General features: G+C 41.1%; 1 protein-coding gene across 1 annotated transcript; it reads left to right on the forward strand.

Moving 5' to 3' along the window:
- Positions 1-2,635: 2,635 nt before the first annotated feature.
- Positions 2,636-16,976, forward strand: PAG1 (phosphoprotein membrane anchor with glycosphingolipid microdomains 1; the record flags this gene model as incomplete). Its single annotated transcript, XM_084202311.1, has 6 exons — positions 2,636-2,760; positions 5,439-5,490; positions 6,016-6,112; positions 9,097-9,686; positions 14,493-14,552; positions 16,626-16,976. 6 exons carry the CDS (start codon positions 2,636-2,638, stop codon positions 16,974-16,976), a joined length of 1,275 nt encoding a protein of 424 aa, XP_084058437.1.
- Between the last annotated feature and the right edge of the window lie 525 nt (positions 16,977-17,501).

The raw sequence follows: 17,501 nt of genomic DNA on the forward strand, positions 1-17,501 counted from the left end.
CCTTCCTTCCTTCCTTCCTTCCTTCCTTCCTTCCTTCCTTCCTTCCTTCCTTCCTTCCTTCCTTCCTTCCTTCCTTCCTTCCTTCCCTCCTTCCCTCCTTCCTTCCCTCCTTCCTTCCCTCCTTCCCTCCTTTATTTGGAAAAAAATAGTTTATTGTTTTCATTTGCATTCTTTTTATTTCTTGGGAAAACTAAGAAAAAAAGATTTTAAAAATGCTGAAAAAATATTTTGCTCGGTTTCCTTTGTTTTTACATTCCATTTTCATATCATCATTTTTTTTCCCAAGGAAAAAAGATAATTAGGAGGTTTTGAAGGCAAAAGGATTGGACAAAAGAAACAAAAAGACTTTTAAAGAATTTTTTTAAAGTGTTAGGAGGGCAGAAAATATCTTTGAAAATTCACAAAAAGGAAAAGTTTAGAAGGGAAGTACTTTCTATTCAACCGCCTTAACAAGGCTTTGGAGCTAGTTCAGGCAGCCAGCACAGTGTGCTGTGTAATGTTTTCTAGATGAGGACAGCCCATCACCTTTACAGGAATCCATGCCAATGCACAGTGCCCTTGCATGACACCACAGAGGTCTTTGAGGGCATTACACCAAGTTTCCTCCTGACTAACCCTGATTCAGTCTCCCTTAAGGTCTCTCTGTTTCACAGTCAGTGCTGTGACTGTGACTCACAGTAGAAATAACCCAACCTGGGCTTTAAAATAGGGATGGGGCAGAGCTGTGTCACCTGCTGCAGACACACTTTCTAGAGTGATCTGCCACTGCTTTTAAATGTTTAATTGTCCAGGTTCTGCCAAGATAACCAGAGAGGCACATTGCTGGGCAGTGGTCATCGCTGGAGAGCGGTGGCTCTTGGGTGTCAGTGCTCAAAACTACCAGTAAGATGTTTGTGTTTGCCAAGGTGTGTGGCACCTTTCTTCCTGTGTATTTAGGGGCTTGGAGAAGTGACACAATGTCTGGCTTTCTTGTTTCTTGCCCTAACTAAAAATATCTAACTACACCTTGAAATTGGTCTTTTCAGGATCAGCAGCTTTTCCCATTTTTTGTTTGTTTCTTCCCATTTCAGCTTATAACCAATGCCATTATTATCTAAAGGGAAAAATTTTTTACAAAGCATTTATCCACTGTGGATAAATTAGTAAGGTTCTTCTTGGAAGGTGCTCAGAAGTCTGATCCTGCATGGTTGAAATGAATGAGTCCATTTTATGCAGGAAAAGAAATGTTGCTTGTAAGAGCTACCCAAGCTACCCAGTCTCCTAACTTAGTTGTTATGTATATCTTCTCTGATTCACCAGATTTACTTTGCTCTGAATGGCCTTTTTGTGAGAATAAATCTTGTTTTCTTATTAGATTTTAATAACAAAATGGTGATATGTTTTTGTATACAAGTATGATATTAGTACCTAATTGAATTTGTTTTTACAAAGGATGCTTCTGCTGCAAAGAAATAAATATATGTACATATTTTCTATACAAAAAAAAATTATATGAAAATGTATGTATTAAAGTAAGTCATTAGTGGCTTTGGACATCAATCTTATATTTGTGCTGCTTTTTCATTCCCAAAATATATCTGCTCATTTCTTAGCCATTGTATTCTATTTTAGTTTTTATCAATCAAGTCAGGCTGAAAGCCTGTAAATAGGCTTTGCATAACCTGTTCCCAAATTAATGAAGAATTGATACCTTCAGCAGTGAAGAATTAACAGCTTCTTTTTGATTTTGCCATGTCAGCAATGTATTACATTAAATGTATGTACAGAAATTTAGAATATATTGTATACCAAAACTTTTATGTCACAAGTAAGGTTTACCCAGGAGTCTTCCCCACAGGCTGCTGTGCTGTAGCAAAAGTTGCATTTATCCAAGTTCTTCAAAAAACACCCTGTTTACTTCGCTCTGTTGTTTTCTCAGACTCGGGTGGGGAGAAGCTAAAAAAGAAAGTTCAGTATTGTTACTCTCCAGACATGCTATTAAGAAAATAAGTGTGTCACACAGAAATAAGACTGGATCTTATCTGCAGTGAGAAAGGTTTTTGTGGTATTCCTTTCAAAGACTTACCTAGTTTATTTGTCACTGCTCTTTAAGCCTCGAATCCCATGCAGGCAGGAGAGACTGAGAGAGAAGGAGGTGAATGCTTGCTGCAGGTCTCTTTTGGCTTTTTAACTTTACAGAAGTTGTAGCTGTTTTTGAAAGCTCACTTTTCAATAAAATTTGCAAATATAACCACAGAATAGACTACTCTGGCCCTCCAAGCAGATTTATAAATCTTTTCCTGAAGATCCAAGTGCAGAGATGCTGTACTACCTTTTATTCCTGTTGAGATTGTAGATAGGTAACAGCTTGTGTTAATATTTGACAAATCTGTTCCATGTTACTGTCAGAAATGTAGCTGAAAATCTCTTTGGCTGTCTGGCTTGTACTTGAAACTGGTTTTCATAAGATCTGGATTTGAAAATCTCTCCTGCCAGACTTGTAGCTGTCAGATTCATTATCTTCAAAATTTCCCTTAACCTCTGATGGTGTTTTTCTTTCCTTCTGCAGAAACAGAAGGTGCATGCAGCACAGATGTCAGTCTTCTTCAAGGAGTAACTTCTTCAACCCCAAGTGATACCAGCTCCTGCTAGTACCATGGGGCTAGAGGGAGTTTTTTTGGGCACTGGACAGATCCATGTAATCCTGTGGGGCAGTTTGGCAGCCATGACGACACTCTTGTTCCTCACCTTCCTCATCTTCCTTTGCTCCAGCTGCAACGGGTAAGGCTCCAGGGCTTAATGGTTCACTCTGGACATAGCTTCATGTATAAATAGTTAGCAGGAAATACTGAGGACTGAGGTACAGATATTAAAAAAAAGAAAGGTAGAGTTTTCAGAGCAAACTTCAGTTTGAACAGCTCTATTCATTCTAAAATCTAATTTTGTTTTTCTTTTGCCATGAAGGAAGTACACAATTGTGTTTATTTGGTGCTTTCCCCTAAGCAGAAGCCTGAAGCACAGGTAGACATTGAGTGTTAACAGGTCACACCCCTAAGCTGAAACTGAGACCATCAGGTGGGCTAAACAGGACAAAAGAAAAGTCTAGGTAAGAAGGAAAGGGAAGGGATTATGTACTTCAGCTTTGCCATTCCTGAAGTATTGGGAGTATTGATCCTGCCTTTCATGCAAAAATGAGTAAGGTTCAAACAGTGGTACTAATTAATGCCTTATACCTCATCCTTATTTTCTTCTCCATAAGAGGATTCAATTTTAATTTCAATTTCAATACAGCCACCTCTACTGACTTTTTTAATGCATGTTTCAAGGCTCCTTCATGACGTGTAAGCTGAGCCCTGCTGACTGCACAGGGAGTCTGGGCAGCCTGCAGTCTGTCCATGGTGTCCTGACAGGCCAGAGCAGTCAGACCCTTCACTGTGGCACTGCTGTGGTCCATATTGCTCTATTTTATCAGCACAGCTCAATCAGCCAAGTCTAGGGGGAGAAAAATCCAGTACAGCAGCAAAATCTGCAGTTTGGGTGCATATGCCTATAAGGAGCATGTGCTTTCATCCCTTCAGCTTTGACAACATTGAGGAAATCGTGCAGCCATAAAAAATGCACTGTATTGGTACAAGATGTGTCTCCAGTGGAAGGCCCTGTTTTTCAGCAGGATTTACCTAATGCCCACCATGCAAAAAACAGTTGTGGGCAAAAACAGGTCCCAAAGTTGGTTGAAACCCCAAAAAGACTAAGTTAGATCATTTAATTTCATGTGATTCAGGAGAAACACTTCTGTAAACTGTAAGTTGACACTTCAGTATCTTCTTATTGTCACAGTTTGCTGTGATATCTGGGTAAAAAATAATATAATTTTTAAAAAATTATTTAAAAGTAGAAAGCCTATTTTACATATTCTTTAGCCGACAGACATTGCATTTAGATACTGTGTATCATCTTTAAGGCCTTTTCCAACCCAAATGATTTTATAATTCTGGGCTTTGTTTTGTAACACACCAGTCCTTGAAACATCTCTAGAAAGATGGGTCAAACCACTGAGTAATCTTTGCAGTTACAGAGATACATTGCCTGAAATATTCTGGTGAACTTTTTTAATAAATTCTTGTGTTGCTAGTTTGGATATAATATCTTCTGTTTCGGGTCATTCTGTAGGGCAGGCTGTTTCTGCATAAATGCATTTGTGCAGAATTTCTTCTGGTTTCCTCTTCAAAAATGGATGAGGATGTAGAAGACTGAATAAAATTTGCAGAAAATTGAATAAAATTTGCTCTTTCTAAAATATCAGACTCAGATAAACTTCCAGAGAGGAAATTCAGCTTTTAACTTTCTCCACTGTGCATTGGTGCATGCTCACTTGCTGTTTTGTTATTTCCCAATTAGGCAGAATTTTAAGTTGCTAATGTGGAAGTACAGTTCACTGCAGACTATAGAAGAAGCAAAAATTTCATATTCTCAATATTTTCTCACCTTTTTTTTGACTTTTCATCTAGGGGAAGGACTAACATTATTTTAAGCTCATACTTTATTGCAGTATTTCTGAATTAGAGCTGTATTTCCCAAATGGTAAAAACTGGAAATGTCATCCATACTTTGACTCCTTTGAAGGACCCAGGGAAGCAGGATTCCTTTAAAAATGTAGGCCCTTACTTCTATGAAATTTGTACACCTTTTTGAACTGCTCATGCTTATTATCAGTTTGACCAGCATTTTTAATAGAAGTTGTCTGGATTTTGTTGGCCTTTTCCAATTCCTCATAGGATACACACTTTTTACTGACACAGTTTAAGGAACTTCTAAGTAGTCTGTCATCAGAATCTATATCTGAGAATTTCAGATCTTATTAAATTAAAGAATAATATTTTTATTATCATAGAATCATGGAATGGCCTGGGTTGGAAGGGACTTTAAAGATCATCTAGTTCCCTGTCATGGGCAGGGACACATTTCACTAGACCAGATTGCTCAGAGCCCCATCCAGCCCTTGAACACTGCCAGGGATGGGCAGCCACCAGTGGTTGCTTATTGGAGCAATTTGTTCCAGGGCCTCACTACCCTCACAGTAAAGGAGTTTTTCCTAAAATTCAATCTAAACCTCCTCCCTTTCACTTTGAAGGCATTCCCCCATGTCCTGTCTCTACATAATTATTTATATTATACTGTAATAACCATCAGTCACTTCTCACTGTGAACTTACATTGAGTGAGAAGAAGGGTTTTGTGTGTGTGTTTTGTACCTCTTTAGTTACATTTATCATCATTCTGCCTCAATGGTGTTTTTACACAGAGGTCATAGCAATTCCTGTAGTAATTTTCAGTTATTCCATTTTCAATATTATTGTGAATCATAGCTCTGTTCCCTGGAGGAATGTAAGGTCTGTGAATGATTGCTATTTGTATATTAGCATAATTTCTAGTAAAAATTCATGTGCCTTTTTCATTAAGGGAAAAGAAGGCCAAAAATCAGAATGGAGATCATGAAAATCTGATGAATGTGGTAAGTATTTATTTCTGGAAGCATGTGTCTGTCTTGTGGTTGGTTTGTACCAAGCTCCTGGCAAAATACAACAGATTAGAAAATAGCTCTGGAATGTCGAGATGGTTGAGCATGGGAAACTTTAAAAGTTGCAGAACGGGAAGAGGAGGAAAATTTGTGTAGATCCTGATAAAATGCACTTTCTCAGTTCCCTTCTGCCCCCACTGTACTCCAGCCTTCCCTTCACTCCACTGCAGCCCAAGGCAGCGTACCCTTTGTCAGCTGCTGTCTTCGCATGGGTTAAAGCCATAGCAATGTCTATTACCGTACAGCTTGAAAAGGACATCACTGTGAACAACTTTGCATTTATTTCCTTTTTAACATCTGTAAACACAGGCACTTAAATCTTTAAATCCAGTTGGCATGGTTTGCTTCTCCTGCCAATCATCCCTGTGGGTCAGAGCCCCGCAGATGGGAACGGAATTGGTTGCACGTGCGTTCGTGCGAGCGTTGGTCGTGATCCGGGGTCCCTGGTCTGTGTTGCAGCCTTCCGAGAAGGAGGTGTTCAGCCATTCCATCACCAGTTCCGTGACGGAGCCTCCCCCGAACAGCGAACAGAACGGGGCCCTCAGCAATGGAGAGGGTGAGTCCTGGCAGCCTCTGCGGGTGGGACGGGCCAGCAGCTCCGCTCCCTCCTCAGCTGCTCACTGGGGATCCCTCAGGTTTCGGTTTCTAGCCATCAGCTTTCCAAGCACACAGGCAAGCCGTTTGTCAGAATACTCTGTGCACCTCTGCAGGTCTGACACCAGATCACACAGAACTTACAACCAAGTTTAAAAATGCCATGGAGTGGTTTGCCGTGCTGGGAGGTCAGTGGAGGTGATCATCTCGTGGAGATTCGGGTGGTTTAGGCTGCATCTCCACTCCTTTTATTCTTGTGTTGAGAATGACACTGGAACAGGTGGGAGACAGTATTATAGAAAGAGCAAAGAAGGCTTTATTCTAAAGAACCCCACAGTTTATATAGAGTGATAAGGAATGATAATAATATAGAGTGATAATAAAATGATAATAAAACTATAATAAACCATACATTCTATTTGATTGGCTAGTTAACAAAAACACCTTCCTCATACAGTGTCTTTGAGAAGAACAGAAAGACAAAGCAGAAAAACACCACCTGCAGGTTGTTTATACTAACAGGTTATTACAGTCCTACAACTCCCTGAAAACTCTCACCAGCCCCTGTGAGAAATGCTTGCTGTTTCTCTCTCTCTGTCCCATGGCATCCACACACTCCTGGGCGTGCTCTGGCACAGCCCTGTGCTGCTGCTCCCAGTCCTCCCCGCCAGCCAGCTCTGGGAGCTGCTGAGGTCCTCCCCTGGGCCACCAAGCCAAAGCTGCAGATTGACCATGTCATCAGGCAGAGAATGGGACCTTCCCTAACCTTGGTAAGCTCTGGAACTGGGATAAAACCAGAGGATGAAGATGCCCCTTAGAGTTTCAAAAGTGCTTCAGGAGGCTGTGGACATATTTCAAGTCCTCCTCCAGGGATTACAGCTTTGGATCACAGTCCTGTGCTGTGACTTATATTTTTATATTTTAGAAAACAGGCAACATAAATAGGCTTCCTTTTTTTTCCCTTAGTCTTTGATTTGCTGAACACTAAAAATGATGCACCCTGAAGTATCACTGGAAAATATTTTACTCAGCTGCACCTAAAAATAAACTCACTCTCAGCTCAGAGCCGCTGGGAGCCAACTGTTGTCTTCATACTAACACCAACACCAGGGGCTGCACTCCAACTTCCAGCTCTCTCCTCATCTCCTGCAAGCAGAGGCTAAAGCTATTCAGACTTTACCCCTTAGAGACAAGTATCCAAAGTAATTTTTAAACTTTGTTTTTGCAGCTAATTGCTGTTCCCATCCTTTGGCTTGTTGTGTATGTAGGTGTGTGGTTCCCTGAGGGACTTGATGTGCAGAGCAAAGCCCTGCAGAATAGAAGTATTTCTCTCTGCCATGAGTCACTGTATGTGCAGCTGTCAGAGCTGCTCCTAAAGGTGTGCTGTCAACCAGCAGACAGTTTTCAGACTGCCTGATGTCATACTCAGCTTACACTCTGCATAACAGCCCTTCTGAATAACAGGAACCTCTGTTCTTTAATTTCTTTCTTATACTTTATGCACTTTTTGTTAATACTTCTTTTTATTACTGTTTCTGCTAGCTTTTGAGCAGGGGCAGGGCTGTGGAAGAAGAACCATCAAATTCTGTGTTTTTTTCCTTTACCCAACCTGCCAGCATTGTCTTGTCTTTGCCAACCCTTCAGCTACACCAACCCCTTCTGTGCTACCACCCACAACCACAAAAATACAGAAACTTAAGCTCTCATTGCTTTTGATGATCCCCTCCAGCATGAATGGAGTGTGTGCTTTCTGGGTTCTGTAAGGGTGCTCAGCACAGCACAGAAATCCCTAGAAGCAAGGAGCAGAAAGGCAAAATTCCCATCTCCCATTCAGGCTGTGATTATCATCTTCCAGTGATACATCTTCTAGTTCTGTCCTGAGTTTTGCAGTCAGGGTATGGCTCCCTGCAGGTGCTGACTGTGTCTGCATGCCCTGAACACAGGAGAAAGCAATGTCCATGGCAACCACCAGATCAAGGGAATCGATTGCTTTGGCAATGCTTCTGTACCATGTCAAACACACTGAAGGACACAGAGAATGGGTTGTTTTTGTAGAGATAGTGCCTTAGGAACTGCACTAGGAAAAGTAAAGCTGTTCAGAAGTAATTTTTTAAAGAAATAAGTGTGAGGTGAAGTTACCTACCATGCTTGAAACATGCTTGTATATGCCCATGAATGCATGCAAACGTCACGTGTGTGCGGAAAGATGAGAAGCCCCGTACATTTCAGTCCCTAATACCCTCCAGTGACAATGACATGTGGCCCACTTCTGGGACCTGAAACAACATGTTCTGCCTGACACTAGCTCCTGAAGTCTAGTCTTCTCTCTTGTGCATATGGCCAGCTCGTTAGTAGGTTGTCAGCCAGCATTATGTGCTGCGAGACTAAGAGAAGGATGGCTCAGCCCTGGGTGGGGAGCTGAGTGAAGTGCAGCTCCAACCAGAATGGGGCCAGCATGTTAACAAGCTGAAGGATGGTGGGGAGGAAGAAGGAATGCTTTCCTTTGGATTGCAAGGAGTGGGGAAATGCAAAGAGGAAAATCTAAGGAGGATATTTTTAAGGCACTTGGTTTGAGGCCTCCCACCTGTTTCCTATCTGAGACTGCTGAGCACTCTGTAATCATTCAGTGAAACTGAGTACAAGGCAGCTGAATATCCATGCACAGCTAACCTCCCACCCCCTGTTCTGACAGCGAAAGCTGTTGCCATATAATGTGACTTGGGGGTGTACAGACTATTTTAGATGTTGTGAGAAAGATATTTCACCAGTAGAGTGCAGAAATGTCTGTAACTGAAACCTGCTGATAAGCAAAAAGCACGCTAATCACTAGGCATTTCATCATTTATCTTTTCCAGCACGTCACAAAACCAAAGTGATGTAGAGAGTACCAAATCACACCTTTTAGTTATGCCTTTGTTTGTAATACTTCTCTGTAATTTTCTTTAGTTCTCTCTGAGGACAGTACAGCTGCCTGTATCCAACCTTATGAGGAAGTACAGACATCTGATCTACTAGATCAACAGGATAGTCTTGGAAAGTCTATAAAATGTCACCAGAGCCGGGAGCTACCCAGTATTCCCCCTAACAACCCCATGGAAACTATAATCTCATCTAGAAATGCAGAAAATGATCAAGGTCTTGGAATGGAAGGGCCTTATGAAGTCTTGAAAGACAGCTCCTCTCAGGAGAACATAGTTGAAGACTGCTTGTATGAAACTGTGAAGGAAATTAAAGATGTTGGAGCAGTAGTCAGCATGGAAGGGAACTCCAACAGCAAATCAAAGGCTTCACTGACAGTTTCTGAAGGTCAGAATCAGATCCCTGAGTGCAGAATTGAGTCAGCAGAATATGCATCTGTTGACCGAAATAAGAAGAGTCGCCAAAGTGCAAATTCAGAAAGCCCTCTTGACAACATACCAGATGTAGAGGATGAGCTTCCCCCTCCAGTACCCATGAAACTTCTTGATGAAAATGAAAATGTGCAAGAAAAAGAAGTGGAAGAAGAAGTGACAGAAGGAGCAAGTAAACCAGAAAAGGTAAATACTGCAAATATTTGTCCTCTTCAAGCAGCCAAATAATGATTAAGAACATATGGGTGGGAGAGGATTTTATTTTTCAGTAATAAAAAAATAACAAGAAAGAAACCCCACTCAAGACTGTAAATGGAAAGATGACAATGTATAGTAGTATCTTTGCATTAGAGGTATATGCTCATTCTATTGCTGCCTGTGTTTTTGATTGTTGCAGCTGTGCACTACAAAAGGCTTTTCCCAAATATTATCCAGGAATTGCATAGGAGGCTTCTGCTTCTTTGTTTGATGGTATTATACTTGTGGAAGCTATTACAAAGGGCATCTCTGTCACCATCTATGTATTGTTCTATTTTTCCTAATGAAACTGCAACTTACAAAAAGGAGAGGGGGGCATCCTTGGTGGATGTCCTTACCTTAAATGTGCCTCTTTCATTGGTGCACCTTGATTTAGCTGTGCAAGTGTTAGGCACTCACTCTGTCTTCTGCTGTAGGAAAGAGGGATAGAAAGAGAGAGAGAGACTGCAGCTGTACGCTTTTATATTTGTCAAATTCTGTGTGTCACATGTAAACAGAGTATAAGGAATTTCTAAGTGCTGAAATCACAGTTTAAAAGTTAAGTTTTCTCAGCAGCTTATGCTTCCTCCCTAGGAACGAGTTGTGGTGAATTCCTTGAAATTTAAAATTATGACATTTTCATCAGTTTCTTTTCTCATTTGTAGTTTTTTATCAGAAGTCATTTTAAGGATGCTTTCAGATCATAGCAGAGACTTTTCATAAATTCTTGAGTTTGCATTTTTCAGAATGTTTCGATATCTTCTTATTAATTGTGAATGAAAGAACTGTAGGTTTAGCAGATTTTTGGTGTCTGAGTCATCAAATAATATTAGGTAGGTTTTGATGAAAATGTCAAAAAAATTCTTAAGATGCAATATGACTTTTTATTGTAAACATTTACACGAAAAGTCACAGCAGAGCTGAGGTATTTTTACTTGGTTTTGGTTGTTCTCTTCTTTGAAGAATTTCAGTAATCCAGGAAGAAGGCAAAAGAGTATCTTGTTAAATAAATAACTAATGATGTACCTTTAAAAGCACAATATAGTCCAAATGAACGAACTGAAAAAGTATAAAAATTGCTTAGCTGGACTCTTCAGTGCACATTTTTACAACAATGAGCTCATTAAGCAAAAAATTAAGATGTGACTGTCAACAATAATCCAGAAACATTCCCCCCTCCCACAAGTAATTCCTAATTAAACTTTTAGACAAACAGCTTAGTGTAAAAGTGATATTTTTCCTACCAGGTGTGAAAAGACTAGCAGAAAGTAATTGTATTTCCCAAGCACCAATACAAAGGAAAAGCTTTTGCTGCTCTGTAGCTCCCCAGCGCACCGTGTATGCAGTGTCAGTAACTGCCAGGAGTGGGAATTGATTAAAATGGTTCAGGTTTTGAAGGATTAATCAAGAGATGACACATGCAGTCCCCTAAGTGCCAGAAAAAAAGGTGTTTGTCTAATTAAAATTTATTCAGAGCTGAAGGCACCCTGAGTTAAATCTTGGGCAGCATCAGATCATTGCCGTGCGCGCTGCTGGGTACATGCATTATGCATCGAGGTGTCCTGTCCTTGAGAGCTACAGCTGCAGCAGAGCTGGAGATGGTAATTGATGGAATATATAAATGTCATTATTGTTGGCATTGTGTGGGGAGGGGGCTGGGGGATTGTTTTTCTGTTGGGATGATGATAGTTTTTCCCTGTATTTTGCTGCTTCAAGCGATGCAGAGCAATGCCTGTTTTTTTTGATGTGGCAACCAAAACCAAGATGTTCATGGAAATGTATGCTACACTGATAATTCTTTTAGTCAGACCCATAGGTGTTTCTGCTTTTGCTTCCTTTCTATGAGTCTGCTTAGCTGCTTTGTTTAGCATGACATCTGTATCCCAAACTCTTCACCCTTCTGCCCTGGCCCTGATGAAGACAGAGGTTGTGTGTAGGTCATGCAAGTCTCCCTCACTGTAACGAGGGCACACAGAAGGGAGGCACCTGTGTAACCAAGGCTTGTACCTGCCAGCAGAGAGAGCAGAGTGTGTCCAAGCTGTCTCAGTCTCACTGTCTAAGAGGGCAGCCAGGGGGATCCCCAGCCCATGCCAGTCCCTGAAGCACTCCAGGCTGGGAGAGAACTAGGTGGACCAAGCCAGAGACCGTTCCCGGGTATAACAGCATGAAAACTACAAAGCATCCTTTTAAGAGCCAGCTGTGCAATAATGGATGAAAATTTATCTAAACAGATTTTTGGCTGTGACCCAACCAAATCATTTGGAAAGACTCGGGAAGAAAGACACCTTTAGCAGCACAAGGCCTCTGTCACCTGCAAAACCTTGAACATCATTCTTCTAATAATACTGAAAAAGCAGAATAGATTTCTTTAGTTCTTTCTTTTATTTAAAAAGGAAGTATGAATCTCCTTTTTCACCCAGGTCTTTGCAGAGTGTGCACTCAGGGTAGAAGTGCTATCTGTGTGTCCATTTGGCTGCTGCCATCTGATTTCAGCCTTGCACAGTCTGAGGATGAGCAAAGCATCTCTTACAAATCCATCAGAGGAGAATGTTCTTGTTCTTGTGCCCAAGTCAGGAGCAGCAGCTGAGCCAAAGAGCAAAATATCAAGTGCTGTCGAGGAACAAAAGGAAAGCGGAAGGCAAATAAGGGCACATGTTGTTTGTGTTGCTACTGTTGAGATTTCAACATTGTTTAAAATGTTGCTAGGTACAAAATGTTTAGGGGACAGTGGGATTTAAGTTTCCAAGATAACAATATCCTCCAAAACGGGTGTGTCACAAGCTTCACATTCAGAAGAAGAAAGAATTCTGTATCAGGGGAACGGCACAGGATGGCAAACACCCTGGGGTATTTATCAGTACTTGAGTGGGAAACTGTAAAAGGGGTCCTGACCCATGGTGCTTATAGACACACTGATGACAGAAAAATCACTGAAGAATTTCATGAGCACATGCTTGTTTTAATGTGTGAGGATGAAATTAGTAGCTTACTCCCCAGCAGAAAAAGATGCGGATAGGAAAGACTAAACTAAGTTGCTGTAGTGAAGCGGATTTAATACAAGGCCAAAATATATTTGAACTTTTCCTTTCATTTTTTTTTGGTTGGTTGGTTGGTTTTTTTAAGAGTAAACAAAGCACAGGTTAAAGAGCACTGTTCTCCAGTCAGTGAGAAAGAAGTGAGGGAGCTTGTCAGTGTGAGGGTGTTAGCATTCAGGAACACATAATCACGAGAATGATTATATGCAGGTGCTTTGATTGAAGAGCTCTGGGTGTCAGGGGTACAAACCCAAATCTGACTCTGACCATACAGTCAAGATGAACATGTTTTTATATTCTATCCTTATATAACTTTCATGTTAATTATTAAAACGTATATTGTTCTATTGTATACATAGATTTCAGCTAAGCAAGGCCCCCTTAAATTTCCAACATAGTTTCTCATGATTCTTCTTATGGTTATATAATAATTATATTTAATTACTAAACAATCATCACATCTAACAATTATATAATTTATCATACTGCTTACGCAGGTGCAGTTGGTCTGGGAAAACACAAAGCCTAACATTTTCAGATTCTATCTTTAACATTTTCCAGGGCTCCACTATCAAGGGAAGCTCTTCAGGTTCAGCAGGCAGAACTTCAGTGTGCTTTGGGCCAGGGTCTGTCAGAAGAGCCCAGGAACCTGAAGTTTGGGATTTACCAAAAGTAAAAACAACAAGAAAATGGAAGGAGGAAAGAATCTATCACAATGAGCCTCTGAGGAAAAAAAAAAAAAAAGAAAACAAGTTGTGTGCCTGGAAGTGGTATTTTATTGACCGTGCTAAAAATAGCTCTAGTCCTCTGTGTTGGCTCGCACTGGAGTTGGTATGAAGTATTTTAGTTGGAGAAGTTGTGTGAAAGTCTAAAATGCAGCCTCTTACAGTGCTGGAAGGCTCCCTCTGAATCACTGAGGAGCAGGAGTCCAGCACAGCCTTCTTGGCCCAGGGAGGAGGGATCCCACAGCTGCTGTGCAGCAGCAGGGCTTTGTTGTTGTAAAGGTCCAAAGGTGATTTTCACAAGAGCAAAATGCTTTTCCCCTGATGTTTCATGACCTGTTTTACACAGAACACTTTAGATGCTTGAAATGAGACTTGATACCAAACCAAGCCCTCCACCCTTCAGTGACTCTGCTGTGTGACCTGGCCCCAGCTCAGGGTGGGCAGCAGCAGGTCTGAGTGGTTGTGAGACCGGGCTGCTGAGCACCTGCACAGGAGCTGCATTCCAGGGGTGGAGAACACAGCTCTCCCAGGCAGCACGTCCAGGATCTACAGAATGAAGGGTAACAATCATCCAGAAGGTGTCAGCTGAGTCTTGTTCTTTTGCCATCTAAAAGTGTATCTGAAAATCCTGTGAAAGGGCAACTGGTGTATCACAACAGCTGACTTCTAATTGTTCAGAAGCCCCTGCAGATACTTCATAAGGGGCTTAAAGGCAGGGATACAGTGGTGCAGTGTTTTTTTGAACCATTACATTATTTTTACCCCTTTCAGGTCAGGACAAGAGCAGATACATTTAAAAGCTTTACTAACCTCAGGGCTGTTATCTCCAGAGAAGTACTCTGAATAGTGGGGATATTAGCTATGTATAATGGAACTTGAGAGCAAATGACCATAAAATATAATGTATTGATTATAATGGGAAGGTTTTGTTATGGATTTCACACTGTTGATGGGTAATGAGCCTTTTATTTTCTTTCTTTCTTCCTTTTTTACAGAGGCTTAGTTCAGTCTCTTACAAGTCTCGAGAGGAAGATCCATCTCTTACAGAAGATGAGGTAGGTTTCTTGCATGAAATTCAGTAACTAACTAGAGACCAATTTTAAGGCAGAAATTAGCATAAGCTCTGCATGATTAAGCAGAATCCAAGAAAGGTGAAACTTGTGTGAAAGGAAAATGAAAGTCCAAGGTTCTCTGCACAGAGAACTGTTCCAAAAATCAGAAGTATTCTAACATATGGCTGTACCAAGCCCATAGGTTAAACATGGTGTCAGAAAACAATAGGAGGCCACAATTAATTGAATGTTAGGGTAATTTCTTGATTTGGATGACAAGACCTTCTTGAGAAGAATAACCAGCAGCCTTTTGAAAAATATGCTCCACCCTTCTCATGCAAAGAGTTTGGGGCTCTGGGAAGTAAACTGAAGCCCAATAAAAGCACTGGAACATAAACTGTTCTTTATGGCCAACTGTCTGTTGGTCAGATGAATGGAGGAGAGTTAAACAAGGAGAAAAGTTAAACACAAATAAAAGTGTTTGTGATCATCTCCAGTACATCCATGCCACTTATAAATATGTTTTCTGGACATAAAACTAAACACAAACTTGGCAATGAGCTAAGTGAACTAATGCCTTCTGTTGGGAGAAGCATTCCCAGTGATTAATGAATAACCTGATCTTGAAGTGGGTTAATGTAATCTAATACTGAGAAGAGTTGAAGTACAGATGAGCAGAAAAGCCATTTTTTGTTAGCTGAAATCAGTATAAAGTAAGTAGTATTGCCATCTCCAAGATGATGTCCCTCTAAAACAAATAAACAAAAACCAACCAGCCCCAAAAACCCCAAACCAAACCAAATCAAAACCAAATAAAAACCCAACCAACCAACCAACCAACACCAGCCTCACACAAACACACACACACAAAAAATCCCAGAATTATCAGAAGTGGTCTGGTTTGTCTGCCTCAGTCTGTGTTGCCTATTGGTAATGGACATTTTCATGCTAATCTACTCTTTTAACTGGATTGATACAAACCCAGAATGGCTTTGCATGCTTGGGAAAGACTTCAAAAGTAATAGAAGAGCTATGTTGCATTGTGATATTGAGTACCAGAGAAGCTGTGCAGGGAATTTCAGCCATCTGTACTGTGCAAGGGCTAGTATCCCTTTAGCCTGGGAGAGAATTAAGACTGATTCCTGTGCTTGGCAACAGCCCAGGTAATCCCTGGGCAGAGGGACAAGTGTGGATGTGGGCTTCTCCTCACCTTTTCATGAAGGGCCACTTTCATGCACTTGTTGAAGTGTACCACCTCACCAGAGGAAACTTTTAGTTGGGAATGAAATGCTGGCTCCCTTTCTGCTGTTTACAGCTGAGAGGATTCAGTCTGCAGTCTAAAGTTCACATACTCAATGCCTGAGAAGCAGCTCTTCCTTGTAGGCAAAGTGTAGTCAACAGGGCAGACCTTGCATATCAGTATTGGCACTGCTTGCTATTATCTGGTGTAATTATCTACAGATTTTTAATGTTGTCTTCACATGTGTTGGTGCCTATTTAGTCCTGCCTACAAAACCACTTAACTATTAATTATTAATTAACTATTTGTCTATTGCAGTGTCTCTAAAAGTAGAAAAGTAGCCACTACCATTAAAAATAGCAACAATAATAAATTTTAAAGCCCTCAGGATCAGACAGCATGCTTCATTACAGCAGCTCAATCTGATCCTCCCTTTGATGCCTCTCTCCCTGTTGAATCCAAATAGACTCCAGGACCATAGTAAAACTTGCAAGAGCTCCTGCTTACAAAGCCATTCCCTTTGGCCCAGTTCTAATTTTCTTGCCAGGGTTTTATATTCAAGGAAGTTTTAAATTTATAAACTTACTTTATAAAGCACTCTTTTTTTTAAAGACAATCAATCTATAAATGCATGCCAGAGAAGGAAGGATTTGTAAGAAATAGTTAGGGTTTTTTTCCCAAGGAAAAAATCATAGCCTTTTAGAATGGTTATCTTTTTATCAGAAGACCCTGTCTTTTCTTAAATAACCAACATCCTTGTAGTACAAGGGTACACACAGACTGGTGCACAAGCTTTATGCCGTGCTCCATACTCAGCAGGTGTCTCCTTTTCCTAGATCTCAGCCATGTACTCATCGGTGAGTAAGCCGGGACAGGCCATCAAGGCACTGGATTCTCCTTACACCTGCATCCAAGAAATTGCGTCTCAGAGGTCCCCGTCCATTTGCAGCGGCCTCTATGCGAGTGTGAAGGACTTTGAAAACACCCTCAATTCCACCACTGTGCCTCAGTCAGCCGACAGACCAAACGGGGAGCTGGAGCCGGACTATGAAGCTATCCAGTCCGTGAGCCAAGAGGAAGACAGGACCTTGGCAGTGCCTAACACAAACCACACTGCTCTTTCAGGAGAGAACGACTACGAGAGCATAGGGGACTTGCAGCACCACAGGGAATTCACCAGACTTTAACCCCTCTGGCAGCAGATTTCCCCGCTGTTGTTTTCAAAGGACAATGAAACACGGAGAGGGAAGTGCTTTTCCTAAGGAACACAAGTTGTGAAGAAGCAATGCTGGGTGTGATACCTGCTGGTTTTTCTGGGTGGTGGATCAAGGCTCATGGGAAAGGGTACATCAGGTCAGAAAGATGACCAGGAAAATGTAAAGGTTTCTTTATTGTATTATCTCCAAGGCAAACGTAATTTGGGAAGGAGTGCCATGCTTGTCGTCCTGATAGGATTGCATACCAAAAAGACTACCTTTACACAAAACTATCTTCTCATTTTAAGAGATTATTTTATGTAATTTTCTTCAAAGTGTTTTTCAAGCATAATTTTCAAGCATAATTTTTCAATATTCAAGTTTTGGCATCTGCAATGTTGAGCAAACCACGGATAATTGTACCTCAACTCAGACTTACTCTGCGGGGCTGGGGAAGATGCACTCACTTCTGTCTTTTGGGGAGCTCTGTCCACCTTCACTGCAACTAAAGTGCAA

This window comes from Fringilla coelebs (assembly GCF_963513975.1).
Source record: "Fringilla coelebs genome assembly, chromosome: 1".
Lineage (NCBI taxonomy): Eukaryota > Metazoa > Chordata > Aves > Passeriformes > Fringillidae > Fringilla > Fringilla coelebs.